Source organism: Mercenaria mercenaria, chromosome 11 (genome assembly GCF_021730395.1).
Source record: "Mercenaria mercenaria strain notata chromosome 11, MADL_Memer_1, whole genome shotgun sequence".
Classification (NCBI taxonomy): Eukaryota; Metazoa; Mollusca; class Bivalvia; order Venerida; family Veneridae; genus Mercenaria; species Mercenaria mercenaria.
In genome coordinates this window covers 5414178-5432165 of record NC_069371.1, presented here as the reverse complement: position 1 = coordinate 5432165, position 17988 = coordinate 5414178, and the positions used below count along the sequence as shown (strand labels likewise).

At 34.2% G+C, this 17988-nt stretch overlaps 2 protein-coding genes across 2 annotated transcripts in view; one reads left to right on the top strand and one right to left on the bottom strand.

Moving 5' to 3' along the window:
- The first annotated feature begins 446 nt into the window (after nt 1–446).
- LOC123532309 (solute carrier family 23 member 1-like) lies at nt 447–16162 on the top strand. Its single transcript, XM_045313717.2, has 12 exons — nt 447–783; nt 2190–2347; nt 2985–3085; nt 5147–5229; nt 7103–7284; nt 7643–7763; nt 9168–9324; nt 10560–10813; nt 11391–11555; nt 13293–13401; nt 13698–13793; nt 14168–16162. Exons 1-12 carry the CDS (start codon nt 607–609, stop codon nt 14374–14376), a joined length of 1812 nt encoding a protein of 603 aa, XP_045169652.2. The 5' UTR covers nt 447–606; the 3' UTR covers nt 14377–16162.
- LOC123532310 (solute carrier family 23 member 1-like) overlaps nt 16096–17988 on the bottom strand; it is a 15055-nt gene continuing 13162 nt past the window's right edge. The window contains exons 12-13 of the mRNA XM_053518369.1: nt 17535–17630; nt 16096–16454 (exon numbers count right to left, since the gene is read on the bottom strand). Coding sequence (XP_053374344.1) covers nt 16174–16454; nt 17535–17630 — 377 coding nt within the window. The 3' untranslated portion in view covers nt 16096–16173. The remainder of the gene's footprint in view (nt 16455–17534; nt 17631–17988) is intronic.

Genomic DNA, 17988 nt, shown 5'->3' with positions numbered 1-17988 from the left:
CAATTATGACAAACGATTTATTTGTGCATTTTGATATGTAGAATGACTCTTCAGTTGTGTTCAACTCCGATTTTTGTAAGAAATTTTAGTACCGCTACGAAATACTCATCACCACAACCTTGGTGCGCTATGACGTCATTTATGTCAGTTCTGACAACAGTTAGACGAGATCTTTTCAATGTATGTGTATGTAGATTTCTTGACAGTATCAAAGCATTAGGGTTAAAACGTCCTTTCCAGCTAGCACCGCAATACTGCTATACCAATGAACTCAGCCTAAAGTGAAAGAAAAATCTTGTCCAAAATTCATGATTATGAATTGAGTTTGAATAATTAACGTTCCTTAATAGCACGTATGTCTCTGCATAATATATACAAGGTTATTTCCATATAGATATATATACACAAGCATTTAATTATTTACACCAGTACTGATAAAAGTTTCTTTATTGTACAGCTTTTATCACGAATAGTTTGTTAGGATGTTCTCAATTAGATAGACAGTGTGTCACAAACACTGTATCTATAAATTCTGGCACTACCAGTTGGAACTTTCATTTTTTAGAGAAAATTGGATTTCTGTTCAAACAAGTAGTGATTCAGAAAATGTTGGAAGAAAACCATAAAGAACAAAATGATACTGAAGAAATAAAACTAACTGAGAAAAATGAGTCCAAAGACGAACTGATGGAACCGGAAGTGGAAGATTATGCTGATAAATATCTGATTTACGGAGTAAATGATGCTCCGCCTTTACATATTACTATTGTGTGTGGCTTGCAGGTAACTATTTCATATATTAAGTAAATGATGCTCCGCCTTTACATATTACTATTGTGTGTGGCTTGCAGGTAACTATTTCATATATTAAGTAAATGATGCCCCGCCTTTACATATTACTATTGTGTGTGGCTTGCAGGTAACTATTTCATATATTAAGTAAATGAAACTCCGCCTTTACATATTACTATTGTGTGTGGCTTGCAGGTAACTATTTCATATATTAAGTAAATGATACTCCGCCTTTACATATTACTATTGTGTGTGGCTTGCAGGTAACTATTTCATATATTAAGTAAATGAAACTCCGCCTTTACATATTACTATTGTGTGTGGCTTGCAGGTAACTATTTCATATATTAAATAAATGAGACTCTGCCTTTACATATTACTATTTTGTGTGGCTTGCAGGTAACTATTTCATATATTAAGTAAATGATGCTCCGCCTTTACATATTACTATTGTGTGTGGCTTGCAGGTAACTATTTCATATATTAAGTAAATGATACTCCGCCCTTACATAAAACTAATTACTTGTCCACTTTATTTGATATATTGAGTAACTGATGGTCCACTTTTACATATCACTATAATTTGTGCAACATAGGTGAACATATATCGAACTATTTTTATATGCCAACATATTATATTAATGCAGTGCATAAGAGTTTATTATTTACATAGTTATTTGTCCCCTTCGTACTACGGTGCTCCGTCCTTGTGGTGGTTGATTTGTCCATTCGCCGCCCTGTAGACTGGTTAGGGATACGATGCCCCGACGTGATGATACGATGCGATAGTGCGAAAATACGGAGCAAAACACGATGCAAAGATGCGAGATATGTATCGTACTTTTGCATCGTATTTTCACATTTTCGCATCGAAATGTCGCAATACCGACCATTCAGTCTTTTTCTAGTTCTTTCCATCTTTTCTTTGCAGAAAAGCACGTTTCAACTACACATCTCCCCTATCGAATCCCAATTTGAAATCCTAGAGCATCAAGATAACGTTTTGGGCTCTCTGTCTGAAAAACTAGTTGAATCATAGCTATTTATAATGAAAATCAAATTGTTAATATAATTTCTTCTCAACAGGTTGCTGGTTAATGATAACACTATGAAATTATCATATTATTCTCTCTGCAAGGACTACTTTTATCTGTTTAGGCAGCTCAATGTCATGTTACTAGTTGATAATAACAAGATCGACTTAGTATACCATTCTTTTAGCTAGGACTACTTTCTCTGTTTAATCAGCTTACTGTCATGTTACTTAATTAATGTTTTTAACAAGATCGACATGTATTACCATATTTTCAGATAGAACTACTTTCTCTGTTTGACCAGGTCATTATCATGTTATTTATTAATAATAACAAGATCAACTTGTAATTTCATACTATCAGCAAGGATTGCTTTCTCTGTCTGGTCAACTGATTGTCTCATTACTGGTTGCCGAAGCAGTATGTGCGTCAAACAATGAAATTTTCAAAGCGAGACTTCTTAGTTCCACATTGTTTATGAGTGGTGTGACTACCGTCGTCATGAATCTATTTGGGATTAGGTAAAGTATGAACGCTTTAAAGTTGGCCGGCATTTATTCTCCAACATTGAATGTACACCCTTTTTGAATGTACACGATTAAAAACCTTAGTTAAATCTAACTCTAACCTTAAGTCAGAATATTATATACTTACTACGTTAGGTGCGAATTATTGTTTGCGTCATTATTACTTACTAGTAATTAAGAGTGTTTGTTTCATTATAAATCTAAAGTGTCGCATGTAAAACGATTTTCTCAGAAATAGTTAACTACTTCAGGTCTAAATGACTATGAAATCCAGTTTTAATCGATTGGGAATACGTATTACAACTCAGTTGTTTCATGTCATTCTTAGATAATTAGTCTAAGAAGAGTTTGCTGATGGAGCTAGGTACTCTTCCTTCTGATCAATATGTCTACTAAATTTAAAAAGACACTGTTGAATCTGTTAAGACGTTCTTTGTTTCACGTGTATAATTTCTAGACTGAAATAGTTTTTCTGTACGTTTTTCTGAAATTTGTTGTGTTCCTTGTATATTGTTACAACGTATGGGGCTGTTTTTAACATGAATTTACATATACAGTATTTAAACGTCTCTTGTCTATATTTTGATTTCTATTTAAGTCAAGTATTAAATAATATTTTCAACACTTTCAGACTACCATTGTTTCAAGGGGCAGCCTCAGAATATGTTATACCACTTTTACTTGTTGCCAATGTCGACGGAACCTTTTGTTCTAGCCTTGCATCCGAATCTGGTAAAACATTTTTTAAATCAAATCTGAAAATAAAGTTGAATTCCTATTGCAATAGACCTGATTATTATAGCATATTCAGCTAATTTAAAACGATGGTTTTTGATAGTTCTTTTAAACCTAGGCCCAAAACAAGATAAATGTAAGTTTTAGCCTTTCGTGACGGGGTTCTTAAAAATTTGTTCTTTTGTACATATAGTTAATTAACAGAAGGGTAAAATATAGCATTAATAAACATTCAAATAATACAATATCAAACATGTTTAATCAGCTCATATATTTCAAGCCATGAAACGTTAAAAGTATATATTGTCAGAATACACAGTTGTATAAATTTTTCTTATAAAGTTTTTGGGTAAATTTTATGCAAATGTGTTAATTAGGTCTAGAATACAGTTGTTTGTTTCCGCTTACCCGACCGACCCTGTCTTTTTACCACTGACTCTAAAGTTTTAATTGAAGAAACGTATCGGATAAAAAAATAGATTTATGTTAACAAGATTATTAGTAAGTAAATCCAAAGCACGTCCTTCCGTCTGACCGTACAATTCTATACATTAAAGTCGGCCCTTAAGTAAACAGAGAAAAGTTGGTGAAGCGCGACAGTACGATAGTGACACTACGATGGTGAATTGCAACAGTGCGATGGCGAAGCGCGACAGTACAATGGCGAAGCGCGACACTACGATGGTGAAGCGCGACAGTGCAATGGCGAAGTGCGACACTACGATGGTGAAGCGCGACAGTACGATGGCGAAGCACGACAGTATGACGGACTGTCACCATCGTACTGTCGCGCTTCGCCATCGTACTGTCACGCTTCGCCATCGCACTGTCGTGTTGTCAACATCTTACTGTCACACTTCGCCATCATACCGTCGTACCTTCGCGCTTCGCGTTCACAGGCAGCAGGCGCTGGCTCTAACGGAACACCGTAAAACAAAGACTTAAAACATGCGTGTACATACATTACGCTCGCCTGACGATATTCAGTTTAAGTGTATTATAAACATAAACAGGCAATGTATGATCATGAGTTGGATATCCAAAATGGACGTGACTAGGATAATATTTACCAAGGTCGAATCTTACCTTAATCAGATCTTCAACATTTTATCATACTGTCAGTATTATACAATTATTGCCTATTGGTACCTTTTGTCGATATTGCTTTTATCAGGTCGATAAATCCACATATCGGCCGAACCTAAATTATAATTATTCTATTATTAAATCCAGCCTACTTATAAGTAAAAAAATTAAATACAAATATCTGCAGCGTTTGGTTATTTTTCGTAGTAAATTGTGTACGACGTCGCATTGTTTTGACATCAACTCGTGACGACGTCACTGCTGGAGATCAATACGTGTTTTGGGCTCCGCCTTTGAGTCAGTACGATTTTTTATCATTGATCATGTGACTACATGTAGACCAATGGAAAGTACTATAATTACAAGTCATGAAATAAAAAAGTTTAGTTCGGTATCACAGTAAGAAACGATTAAATTAAACACATGCCTGCAGAGGTCATACAGCGCATTTATAAACGAGACAAGTTTAACTTAAAAGTTATGACAATAACCTACTGCCTTTAGTCTGGAATGTATAAGTAAAAGTTATCATTGATTTGCATTAGCTTAAGATAATAGGTAAGGGTAGATTTCTCGGAAGAAAAGAGCATCAAAAACACAGCCTCTGAGCCACGCATTTGCAAAGTAGGCCCCACAAAACAAGCCGTAATGAAAAAATGTCATGTTGCTTTGAAAAGATTTTTAAAAATATCAATCGTCAATATTTTACCCTTACCCTGCTAAATTTCTATCATGTACTTGTCCATCTTTAAATTTGGATAGTACCATTAACTGTTAAAAGGGGTGTTTACCAAAAAGATACTGACCGAATGGCAAACAGTGCAGATCTTGATCAGACTGCATGGATGTACAGGCTGATTATGATCTATACTGGTCGCAAAGGCAAAATCAATCGTGTCTAGCGTGATAAGGGTTAAGTACTAGTGTACGTCTTATTCCAGAAAACAATATTTTTTTGATAATTCAAATTAGGAGAATCTGTTGCCATCAACATGACCGCAAATTCTACAATGGATGACATTCCCGTAGACAGAATCATATGGAATATACAAGCAGTAAGTAAAAACTTTATGCGCATTTTATTAATGACCGTGTACCTTTGTTCACGCATGCCTCATATGTACTGTCTATGTATTCTATTTTGGCGTAACGTTTATATGCATATGTTAAAGCTAATTACTTGTAATCATGGTTTATCATTTATATATCAGCAGCTTAACCTCACGTATTTTCATTCGGTGGTAGATTTATTCCAGTTTCTAAAAAAATCTTAGATTTAAGAACTATGCAAAAAAACTTGTTGTCACTCACATCTTACAAAATTAGCTTATACATACGTACGTTTTCAACGTAATTTATATTTTAATCGACGTATTAAAGGAAAATCTACAGCAATCGTTGTTTTGTCATACAGGTTATGATATATGCGTATTTCATCAGCCAAATTTGAGGTTTGACATTTTTTTCAGATCACATTTAATGATTACGGCATTTAACCCTTACCCTGCTAAATGTCTGTAATGAACTTCATTTTCTTTCCCAGCTTTATGCCATAGTACAATTTTCCAATACAAATATTAATATAGAGTAATGATCAGTTTTCTGAGGAAATTACAATGGCGTGTGCACATAAAAGCTTACTAGAAAATCTCGATGAATCTGACTGACCATATGGTCTTCTCAACGCAAATTTTAACAATAAAATTCCCTTACTTGTTCAACGAAATATTAGTTACAGCTGTATGGCCTATTTATCGAATTCCCTGACTTATCGAATTATCAACTACAGGTGCCTATATATCGAATTCCCTGACTTATCGAATTATCAACTACAGGTGCCTATATATCGAATTCCCTGACTTGTCGAATTATCAACTTCAGGTGCCTATATATCGAATTCCCTGACTTGTCGAATTATCAACTTCAGGTGCCTATATATCGAATTCCTTGACTTGTCGAATTATCAACTACAGGTGCCTATATATCGAATTCCCTGACTTATCGAATTATCAACTTCAGGTGCCTATATATCGAATTCCCTGACTTATCGAATTATCAACTTCAGGTGCCTATATATCGAATTCCCTGACTAATCGAATTATCAACTACAGGTGCCTATATATCGAATTCCCTGACTTATCGAATTATCAACTACAGGTGCCTATATATCGAATTCCCTGACTTCATCAACGAAATATCAACTACAGATGCCTATATATCGAATTCCCTCACTTCATCAACGAAATATCAACTACAAATGCATATATATCGAATTCCCTGACTTAACGAAATATCAACTACAGGAGCCTATATATCGAATTCCCTGACTTATCGAATTATCAACTACAGGTGCCTATATATCGAATTCCCTGACTTCATCAACGAAATATCAACTACAGGAGCCTATATATCGAATTCCCTGACTTATCGAATTATCAACTACAGGTGCCTATATATCGAATTCCCTGACTTCATCAACGAAATATCAACTACAGATGCATATATATCGAATTCCCTGACATAACGAAATATCAACTACAGGAGCCTATATATCGAATTCCCTGACTTAACGAAATATCAACTACAGATGCCTATATATCGAATTCCCTGACTTCATCAACGAAATATCAACTACAGACATCTGCAGAGCTTTTATATCAAAATCTCTATTACAGATGTCTATATATCTATGACTTTGTCAATGAAATATTAACTACAGCTACAAGGACTTTATACAATGTATCAAAACGCTGACTTAATCAACAAAATATCATTTACAGCTGCTTATGACTTAATCAACGAAATATCAATTACAGCTCCAAGACCTATATACAATGTATCAGAGTCCCTGACATACTCAACAAATTATCAATTACAGCTGCCTATATATCAAATTTCCTGACTTAATCAACATAATATCAATTACAGCTACAAGGCAGTCTAATGGTGGCCGGATTTGTCCATGCTATGCTTGGCTTCACTGGCTTAATAGGGTTCCTGCTGAAGTTTATCGGACCTTTGACTATCGTGCCGACCTTGGTGTTAATCTTTATATTCCTGATTAAACCAGTCCTCAAGTTTGTTGAAGTCAACTGGGGCATTGCCATGTCGTAAGCTTAAATCCTTATTTGTTTACACGTAAGACAGCTGTTGTAAAGAGCATATTGCATAAGATACGTTACCCAAATGTACTTTATTTGACATTCACTATTATAATATTATTTATCGTTTAAAAGATAATATGATGACTGATTCTTGTAGAAGAAATGAATTTAAATTTAAAATTATTATAGAGTAAACCTAGCTTTGTTTCGACGTCAATTTCAAGTTAATGTTAAACTTGCAAAGGCGGATAACCTGACAGGTTTAATTGGCCTATTAAGAACACATTATATAAGTATACTATTCTGTCCTTTTTATAACTATACTTTATACTTTAAATCTCTATTGTATATTTATATTTTTCAGTACAGTATTACTTGCAGTGATTCTGTTCCTGTATCTTGGGAACCACAATATGCCGGTACCAGTATGGACGCCTTCCGGCGGCTTCCGGATCATACACTATCCTCTGCATCAAGTATTTGCCGTAAGTTGATAATACGTAGAGTGGTAAAAACTGTATCATATTGTATGTAAAAAATTGCAATACAAGCCAATCATTTAGTGCCTAAAACCACTTTTTGAAATGATATCTAAATAAAAATACACGTTAAAATTACCCGTTTGACATAACTCGATAGCCTTAAAATGGTTCGTTTAATACCAGTTACAAGAATTGTCGCTGGAATGTTGATCATTATATCGACAAGACGTCGACCGTGAAATTTCAAGCAATAATAACGATGAGATATTTTACAGATATATATTTACTTAAAAGAAGTTTTTACTTTGAGACTTATGATATCTTTGTGTGTCTATGAAAACCACACCAATTTCAGACTTCAGTCTCACACAAGCAAATCAGGTAGGCTAACATGCGCTTAATATGAGACATGTTTCTGTCAAACGGCGATTATATAAAATGCTATCCAGTAACAATCTTTTGTCGTTTTGATATCATATTATTGTCTGCAGATGATAAAGAGTGGCAGATAACACCATCATATAAAATTATTGTATATTTTGCACTCCCATATTGTAGAACTGCTTTTCAAATAACTTGAACGTGTGATTCTATGTTTTATACCGTTATTTATACTTCTTCTATGTTGTAATTTTAATTTTTATTTTCCATGATTTAGATTCTTATTTGATTTTTGTTGATCATTTTATTTTCATTTTTTTTTTTTCATAAGGTAGACTTTTTCTTACATTTTTCAAATTTAAGCTTACTATTTCCATCTTGTAGATGCATATTGCAGATCCTTATTTCAATTCCTCCACATTAAGATCCTTATTTCTATTTGACAATATTTAGATCTTTATTTCCATTATTTCTTTATGGTGTTTTCTTATTTCCATCTTTCAGTTAGAAGAGCATGATTTCTCTTTTTCTTCACATTGAAGATCATTATATTAGTTTCCTTCATGTTGTAGAATTTTACCTAGTTTTCATTCTTTCACTATTGTAGATCTCTTTTTACATTTTTATACATCTTATATGGTAAATCCTTGATTCTATTTTCTCCATGTTTTGCTACCTTGTTTGCAGTATTTCCATATTTGAGATCCATATTTACCTATTTCCATATTAATATCTTAATATGGTCCTTTCTTTCGGTAATTTTAATGTTGTATTTCCTTATTTCCAATTTTAGTACGCTTCTTCTTTCCGTATTAAGATCCTTTTTTCTATTATTTCTATATATTTCTGAGCCTTATTTCCATTTTCCACATTAAGGCCCTTGTTTGGTTTTTGTAATATTATGAGACATATCTCTATTTAAAGATCCTTATTTCCACTTTTTCTGATTTCAGTTATTTACACTTCCAGACATTTATTTCCGTTTTACGTATTAAGATCGCTATTTCAACTATTTCTATATTGTAGATTCTTATTTCTATTATCGTCAATTGGATTATATGTGGAATACTCACCAAATTTGATGTCATAGAAAATGACCCTGATAGTAAAGGCTATAATGCTAGGACAGACGCACGGAGCGAGATAATCGCAGATAATCCATGGTTTACATTCCCATATCCAGGTAAATATAAATTTTTCTATCAAAGTCTTTGAAAAACCAGCATATCTTTTCTTCTTTGGGGATACAATAAAAAAAGTGGGTCATGACAGGATCAAGTGGTTCGTGCCCTTCAGCGCTTTATTAAGTCTTATATCCGTCATAAGTAAGATCAAATATAAACAATATGTCTGGAAAACTTTGCTTTAACATATTTATTTCAAACCTCATAACTATCAATTGCCCTACTAAGGGCTGTTGACGAAGAATCTCTAGTTTTCGAAATTATGTTAAACAGTGGGAGTAGTCTCCAGATCGCGAAAACTCAGTGGATGATCTATTTTCATACTGTTATAAACGTTTATTGTTCCTTCTCAAGGGAAGGAAACTTATGTTGAACATGTCACACTTGACTGAGCATGTAATGGATACAAGGGTATCATCAAAGGAATCCGATTCCCCGTTGGGCGCCGCCATCTTGGACTCGTGCATATTCATTACAAATAGCCTCTAGCCCAGTATGTGTTTACGCATAATCAATTTTTATTTCAGTCTTTAGTGCAATACAACTACCTAAAATAACAGAACAACAAGACACAATAATATAGTTTAAATCATGTAACTCCTAAATTGAATAGATCATAGTAAAGAATCGAAATTAATGAAATGAATATGCATCGTCTAAAAATAGACTTCCGCCAAAAAAATTACGTAATGAAATTGTCCCTGGTCACGTGAGTTTTTTAGCTTCTAACGTTTCAGATTTGCAAGTGCTTTCTTTTGCGTACTTTTTTACTCTTCCTGATTTGTGTTTTCGAATCTTAAATGCATGTATGCAATTTCTTTGTGTTAAGTGTGCTGGTACTCGTTGTTGTAGTCGCGTGATGAAAACATCCGGAATTGAAATACAGACTGCAAGACAAATGCTTCCAAATAGCATAATATGTACTGCACTTGCTTATATTCAAAAAATAAAAACATTGGATTATGATAAAACTGTTAATACTTAGATTAGTTCTTAAATAGTTTGCACCAAAAATGACAGAACATATTTTTCTCATTGCATTATTAAACATTTGTAACATTATGCTAAAACAATATCCCTTAAAATGAATATTTTATATGCGCTAGAAGGAACCTTTTGGTAAGCTAAATCTTGTAAGAATGATAAATTCGCTTGATCTTACAATACTTGTATTTCAATCAGATGCCCTTTTCGCACCTTTTAAGAAGGATATATGGAAACTTCTAATTAACAGGTCAGTATGGTATGTTCCGCTTCAGTGGACCAGCATTTCTATCATGTATGATTGCAACATTAATTTCTGTACTGGATTCCATCGGTGATTATTACGCATGCGCACGAGTATGTCGCGTACCTGCGCCACCCCGCCACGCGGTAAATCGAGGCATTTTAATGGAAGGAGTATGTAGTTTCATTTCCGGAAGCGTTGGATGTGGGCATGCGACATCAACCTATGGAGGGAATATTGGAGCGATTGGGGTCTCGAAAGTACGTACATTTTGTTGATTATGGATATAACCTGCTGAGAAACGCTCAACTGATTGAGTGCGCAAACTGACAATAGACTCTTTACATTGAGTTAGAAATGATTACTCTGTGTTATATGTTAAACATAGTGAGAATTTCATAATTTATTACCAGGTCACTGGGGGAATATCTACGTAAGCGTAACTGATAAACGGAAGCATTTAGTGTGGGTACTGTTATTAAACAATTTATTTTCCTTATATGTAACATAACAGGTAATGTATTGAAATGTGAATATTTCTGTGAAAAAAGTAGGAATTGAATAAGCGTAATGTAACCTAAGGAATCGAAAGTGTGATATTTATTTCTACACTAATTTTACAAACAAGAAGGGGTACAGAACGGCGAGAAAAATATTATGACATCGTGAGTACATAGTAAAGCAGTCATAGACTTGTGCTTTTTGTATTGATCATGATATAATCTGTAATGGTATAGTAATTACAGGTCCTATAAAAAACCCAAACGTACAATAATCGTATGAAAACTTATAACTTAGTAAAGGCCATGCAATATCATTTTTATCTTACGTTCACAGGTGGCAAGCCGCAGAGTATTTCTGTGTACCGGCATATTGTACATCTTGTTTGGTATTTTCGGAAAATTTTCTGCTGTATTTATCACCATACCGTATCCTGTCTTGGGCGGGGCTATAGTCGTCATGTTCGGCATTTTCTTCGGTGTCGTCCTGTCGAATTTAGAGGTACGTTTCTTCTGTTTATATCCAATCTGTTCTTGTCATAAGTGTTTTGGTTCAATCCATAACACATAAATGAATTGGCATACGCCAATATTTGACTAAACAAATTGTTTATTGTTGCTTTGAATCAATGTCATGGTGTTGATGGGTTGAATGTGTACCGGTATCTAAGTACATATTTCATCTCTTCATCTATGTTCAAATTAGCTAGTTATACAATAGAGGATATTAAGTGAGTGCTATTTTATATTGCATTTATTAAACGACTCGAACAAAATAATAAGAGGGGAATTCAGAAAATTTTGAGACATTCCATATAAAACAAAGAAAACCTTGATTTAAAGCATATTGCTTACACCAGTTTCGCAAAATATTCACTTTTAACAGAAACGCAATTTTCCACCCGGACTTTCAATGACCTGAAATCCACAGAGTAGTCTGCCCTTGGTATATACTATACAGACACTGATACACTGCGCTACTTAGGGTGTTCCTGAAATTGTAGCGACGTCCAGTCAGCATTTTGTAGCAAAGGAAAGAGAAAAACCGAACGGATAAAGAGTGTGAGGCAATTGCTTGACCTGCGGGTCCTGTAAATACTGCTGTTCAATATTGCTCTTGTGTCTGTCCAGATGCATTTCCATGAATAAGGCAGATGCTCGTCCCTTGAACCAGTTAGTGGGCGTCGTTTAACGTTATGTTTTCTTACTGATTTTACAACCTTGTCCCTGTAAAACTTCCCAGTAATAAATCTGCCGGATGCAATGGATACTTGTACAACAGGGCTTTGAATTGAAGAAAATTGTGTAAAAATCCCGTTTATTAGCGATAACTGGTCGTTCTTGTCCTTTTTTAAAACACTGTTTGTCGTTTATCCCACTTTGAAGTTCAAAATAATATATCAATGTCTCAAACCATGTGAAAAGTTCATTAAACCTCCTTTCAGCTGCCTTTTATTAGATGTTTTTGCAATATTTGACATTTTAGGGCGCCATACACGAGATAGATCTTGGACTCTAGATCCCCCTTATGAAAAACCCTTACCAACCTATAAACTGTGCCTTTTAATGGGGAAGATTTACCGCAAACAGTTGTAAATTGTAACAGAATCTGCTTGGCTGGTATATTCGGAGAACAAAGCTTTGTTTTATGTAAGACCTTATTTCCTTCCAACATGGAGCCTCCATATTTATGATAGAATAACACCAGTGTATAAGAGTGTGTTGTGTTAAAACGCTCTATCTCAGCTATAACAAAACCGATCCTGTCGAAATATTCAATGCACGTGACTGTTGAAACCCCATAGAAGCGCATGAAAAATCATGCTTATCCTAGTATTGGTCTCAAAGTTTTCTAACTTTCCCTCGTAAAACATGAGACTATTTCGAGCATTTCATCATTTTTATTAACAAATTGAATAAAATCAATGGTGAAAGACACAAATGTACTCTTCTTTTATTTTAGTTTGTTTCTGAAATATGAATCATCAAAACTTCTCCTTTCGTTACCTGATACAGACAAGTCCATTTGGCCAATGTCTTCTCTTCTAGTATTTAAAACGGCGTCAATTTCAAGATGTTATTACACTGGTTTAATACCAAAAAAACCTATTAATTTCACTCATACGACATAAATATATGATAAACAAACGCGTATGTATTTATCTTATCTATAAATTAATGCTTAAAAGGTAACTTTGTATCAGATTATTTAAAAATATATGAATATTTCAAACTTTAGGTAACAAATATGTCTTCACCACGAAATATGGCGATAATTGGACTGTCAATCTTTATTGGCTTGTCTGTACCAACATGGGCTCAGAAAGTTGATAGGCCAGTACAAACAGGTTTGTCACATGTTGTATATAACAAAAAGAAACTCATTTTTTCTTGTTGTAACAAATGCTTAGACTTGTAATTTTTTGCACTTTCAACACATCGGAAAGGCTTAAATATAAAGTCGTTGTTTTTATGTATTTGAATTTTCGGGCGAGATGGAGAATGGTTTATATAGCAAGGCATACGTCAGACTAGCCGTAAAACATTTTCCGAGACAAGCTTGATAAATTCAAACACACAAATGCACTAATATATGAATTTCTGTTCTAAGCATTTAATATTCCTATGGTTGTTCTTCCTTTAGGTAACGAGCAGTTTGATAGAATAATGGCGATGCTTCTTGGCAACCCAAACCTTGTTGGAACTATCATTGCATGTTTCCTTGACAACACTGTGCCAGGTATTTATTTTAGTTGAACACGAGCCTTTGGAGCTGTTGTGTGTTCAACAAAATAAAAAAATATAAACAGTTTGCTGTACGAAATCAATTTGGTCGCCTGCGTTTTTTGAATATGGCTTTTTCTATTGGACTTTTGTCAATGTTTTCTCAACCTATACAGTTTTCACATACTGATGAAAGTGCATATGTTAAATAGTATTAATATATAAGGCGAGAGTTTTGTTGAAGCTATGGAATGGTATTTGCATAACTATCTGCTTCATGTGTACACACACAAGTGCTTTATCGAATTTGATGTTAAATTACAGTTGTTGTTTGCATTTTATTTTTTTATGCGTTTTATTTCACAATAAATGATTGTTTTATATTGTTAGGTTCAGACGAAGATCGTGGAATAGCAGCGTGGCAAGTCAGCGATGATGATGCAAATGCTGGACATGATAAAACCAAGTTCAACGAAGGCTATGAGGTGTATAGTCCACTCTTCCCTAGACGCTTTCTTTCATCTAAATTTATGAAAGTAGTACCATTTCTGCCACATGAGAAGTACAAAAAGTCAGACACATATGGTAATGGTGTGTAGATAAATGAAAACGAGTTTTGAAATTCCCACATATGGAATTAAATAGAGTATGAAACGTTGACGTCCATCAGTGTTTGACAAAACGCCTGGAGACGCACACTATGTCTGTGACTGATGGTTAACCATTTAACCAAAGAAACAAACATTGTTTTGATTTAAGAAAATTGAATATTCTAGAGTTTAGGCTGACCACGGTGTCAATTCATTAAAGGATAACTCGTAGCGTGTTTTACAGTGCACAGTACCTCGGCGCGTAGGCACCGGAGACTCGCAACTTAAAATATGTGAGTTCTCAAGAAACACATTGTAAGTTAAAATTTGCTGATGTTTTTACAATAATTGCCCTCGATGTTTGCTTCACGGAACTTGCTACATATGTTTCATTTGAACGAGTAATTTTTTTAAATAATGAAAACAATTGACAAGCGTAAGCTGGCTTGGGTGTGTATACACACATTTTGCGCATTATTTCAGTCTGAGTCACGTCTTTATAAAGGACATTGGTGCCAACACCATCTTCCTGGTATATACTTCACTTGTAATATTTGTGACCCATGTGGTCATTTGAACAGCTACAGCAACTCTCAGATTGAATTCAAATGAAATGGAAAAAGCACCTGCGTCGTTTAAATCTATTGCACCGGAGTCGGAGTCCTGAAAGCGTTATTTAATATCTTGTACTCTTGACAGTGCATGTATTTCCGATTTTTTTTTTCTTGCGTACATACAGCACTGCGATATACTCCTGTCGTAAATTGTCTATTTTGTTATGTGAAGTCACGGATGACAACTATTACATAAAGCAAAGATTTTATGAGAACTTTTAAGACATATTTCTCTGTATGTAGAACATATTTGAAGTATGTAAATATTAGCTTTAGCTGTTTCTATCAAAATCATTATTGCAGAACGGACATAGCAGACTGTACATGGAACAATTTTCTAAATATATAGAGACTGTATAAAGAGCTACCTAAACTGAAAATAGCATACTTACTAAAAATATTCGTTACCTTTTTACATAATACGCCGTGATCTCTGGGCAGTTGATTTCAATATTGAATGTTACCTTGCGCGTCATTGCATCAAATGCGAGTCAAAGTAAGGAAATAAAGGTATTAGTGAGAGTCTGAATAAATCATACTTATGTCTTTTTGCCCTTGTTAGTAAACACTTTTCAAATTGAATCTGAGTCTCCCGTGCCCTACGCTCCGAGGCACCAGGCACGTTAAAATGCACTAAGAGGTATCCTTTACGGACTGGCATCGTGAGTAAGCCCATTCCCCTTAAATCAACAAGCATACATTTTCGATAGCCATTTTCGGTTTTCTTGCTAGCAAATTTTATATCCGTAAAATTTATAATTGCTGAAGTGGTCGGACTGGTTTACAGTCAAATTAAAAACTTGCAACTGGAAAAAATTGCTTTTTAAAAATTTACAGATTTAAAAATGACATTGTGTCAAATGTTCATGCTTGAATTATGTTTCATATAAGTTAGATTGCACAATTTGTACATGTCACAACATTTCCCATGGGAGGGCGGAGCATGCCCGCGGACTATCCCTGACACTTTACGCCCATCCCCAGAACCATAATCCATAACCAGAATCCATAATCTGCCCCTCAGACAAACAGTATTATTTCAACACTTTAGAACCATGTCCTTAATTTCTTATTTAAAAATGGTTACTATATTATTCCCGTATAACACCAGTCATATATCAACATATGTCTATTCAAGTCAATCAAGTTTCATTCAAAAATAAATAAAGCTATGGAATAAGCAGTTTGTTTGTTACAATTTAACACTCTCAGTAACACTAAAAACCGTCTCTCTGGATACTGTAATCTCTGTGTCAACGGAGATATTAGTTATGTCGCCACGGACAACCAACTTGTCAACACACCATGACGAAGAAAAACAAAATGGCAAGTGTCTAGCTAGTTTGTTGTTACGAAAATATTTTGTAATCAATGGCAGGTCATAAATCTTTAACCTCTGTGTCTTCGTCAAGTCTACTGCCTCTTCTGGTTTATATGCTCTCCATGTTCTGATTCCCCTTTCGGCATCAGTGCCTACAATACATTTAAATGGCATATAAACTTCTTAGACAAACCTCTGCTACATGTATTTATAGTAGAAATGGACGATTACTAATTTCTAATAGGTTGATTGTTATATACCACACTAAATACTATATAGCAACGTTCAAATTATTGGTAACGTTTTTAACCAACGCAGTCCAACTATGTTTTCTTAGTCGGCTTTTGTTGAAGGTTAGAGTAGAGTATGCTTATCATGGCTATACTCGTTATTCCCCACCTATTGCAAACGCATTTTGCATTGTTTGATAATAAACACTTGGTTGCAGCGATGGCAGTTTGTCGTAAATGAGGTTTGCTGCGTTCTTTGTATATGACTTTTCCTGCTGGACTTTTGTCCTTGTGCTTTTTGCACGGAAATTCTGCTGATTTAATCGCTGAATCTGCCTACACTGAATTTATAACAGATAGAAAGTGTCTCTGTCATTATTACAGGTATTTGACTATTTCAAATATTACAAGTAAGTATTGAAATGAAAGGCTTAAAATAAAGGTATGGTTATAAAGCATTGTATTTAGGTATCTCAAATTGTAAAATATGGCTTTCTTAGCAAGATTCAGTTCGATAAAAGATTCCTTTCCGGTTTCTCAAAAAACAAACTTTGATGATGGTACACATAGAACAGAAAATATCCCCATACCAACTAGAAAGAGAAATGGTATCTGTCATGTGCATTACTAAATCAGAAAGTATAGTGCCATGTTTCGATTCTTTATTGCCGACCTTTACCATAAATTAGTTTTCAGAATTTTAATTTTGATAACGTATGCTCAATGAATGTTTTTGTATCATTCTACAATTATCAAATGAATATATTGTAGTTCATTTAATTTGACAACCAAACTTAGTTTAATCATTGATATTTAATAACTCTCATCGCAACCTTTTACTACACAATACGAAATGATAAATAATAGTTTTTGAAGTAGTTTGTCAAAACAAAACAAAACAAAACTTTAGTTTCCACTGAAAGATATGTGAATAAAATGTTTTACATGTAAGTTCAAGAATAAAGTCAAACCCTCTTTAGTCTTTAACAAAGCAACACTCACCAGGAATTGTATTATCGAGTACAAATCCTGTCACGGCGCCCACGAACATACTTGTACTTAGAAGAATAGCAAATATTTGATCAAGAAAATCACTACCTGAAAAAAACCGCATCGAAATGTGTCATGTTACTATATGTTTATGTACATACTTTTCTCGCAATGAAATATTTCATATTACTATATACAGTACTATAATACTAATTTAAAACAGAGGTTCTACCTAGACTCCAAGGTTTCGTGACTTCTTTGTGCAGACATGCATCTAAATAGATTTAAAATCACCCTGCTCAGTCAATATTTATAGGGAATCATTCATGTAAAGTTTTTTTATTTCAATCAATAAGTTAAAGTACGGTTTTGAAGCTTTGATTTATCGATGTCAAGTTAAAATTCGCAGAAGGTCAACTTTTTCAGCAGTTTATTGGAAGAAGTTGCATTACCAAAGTTCTCATTT

Excerpts from the sequence above, each read along its gene's own strand:
- LOC123532309 (XM_045313717.2), top strand. The coding sequence starts at position 607 with ATGTTGGAAGAAAACCATAAAGAACAAAATGATACTGAAGAAATAAAA. Across the intron at positions 5,230-7,102 it reads TCATATGGAATATACAAGCA|CTACAAGGCAGTCTAATGGT; the intron begins GTAAGTAAAAAC and ends TATCAATTACAG. Across the intron at positions 13,794-14,167 it reads CCTTGACAACACTGTGCCAG|GTTCAGACGAAGATCGTGGA; the intron begins GTATTTATTTTA and ends TTATATTGTTAG.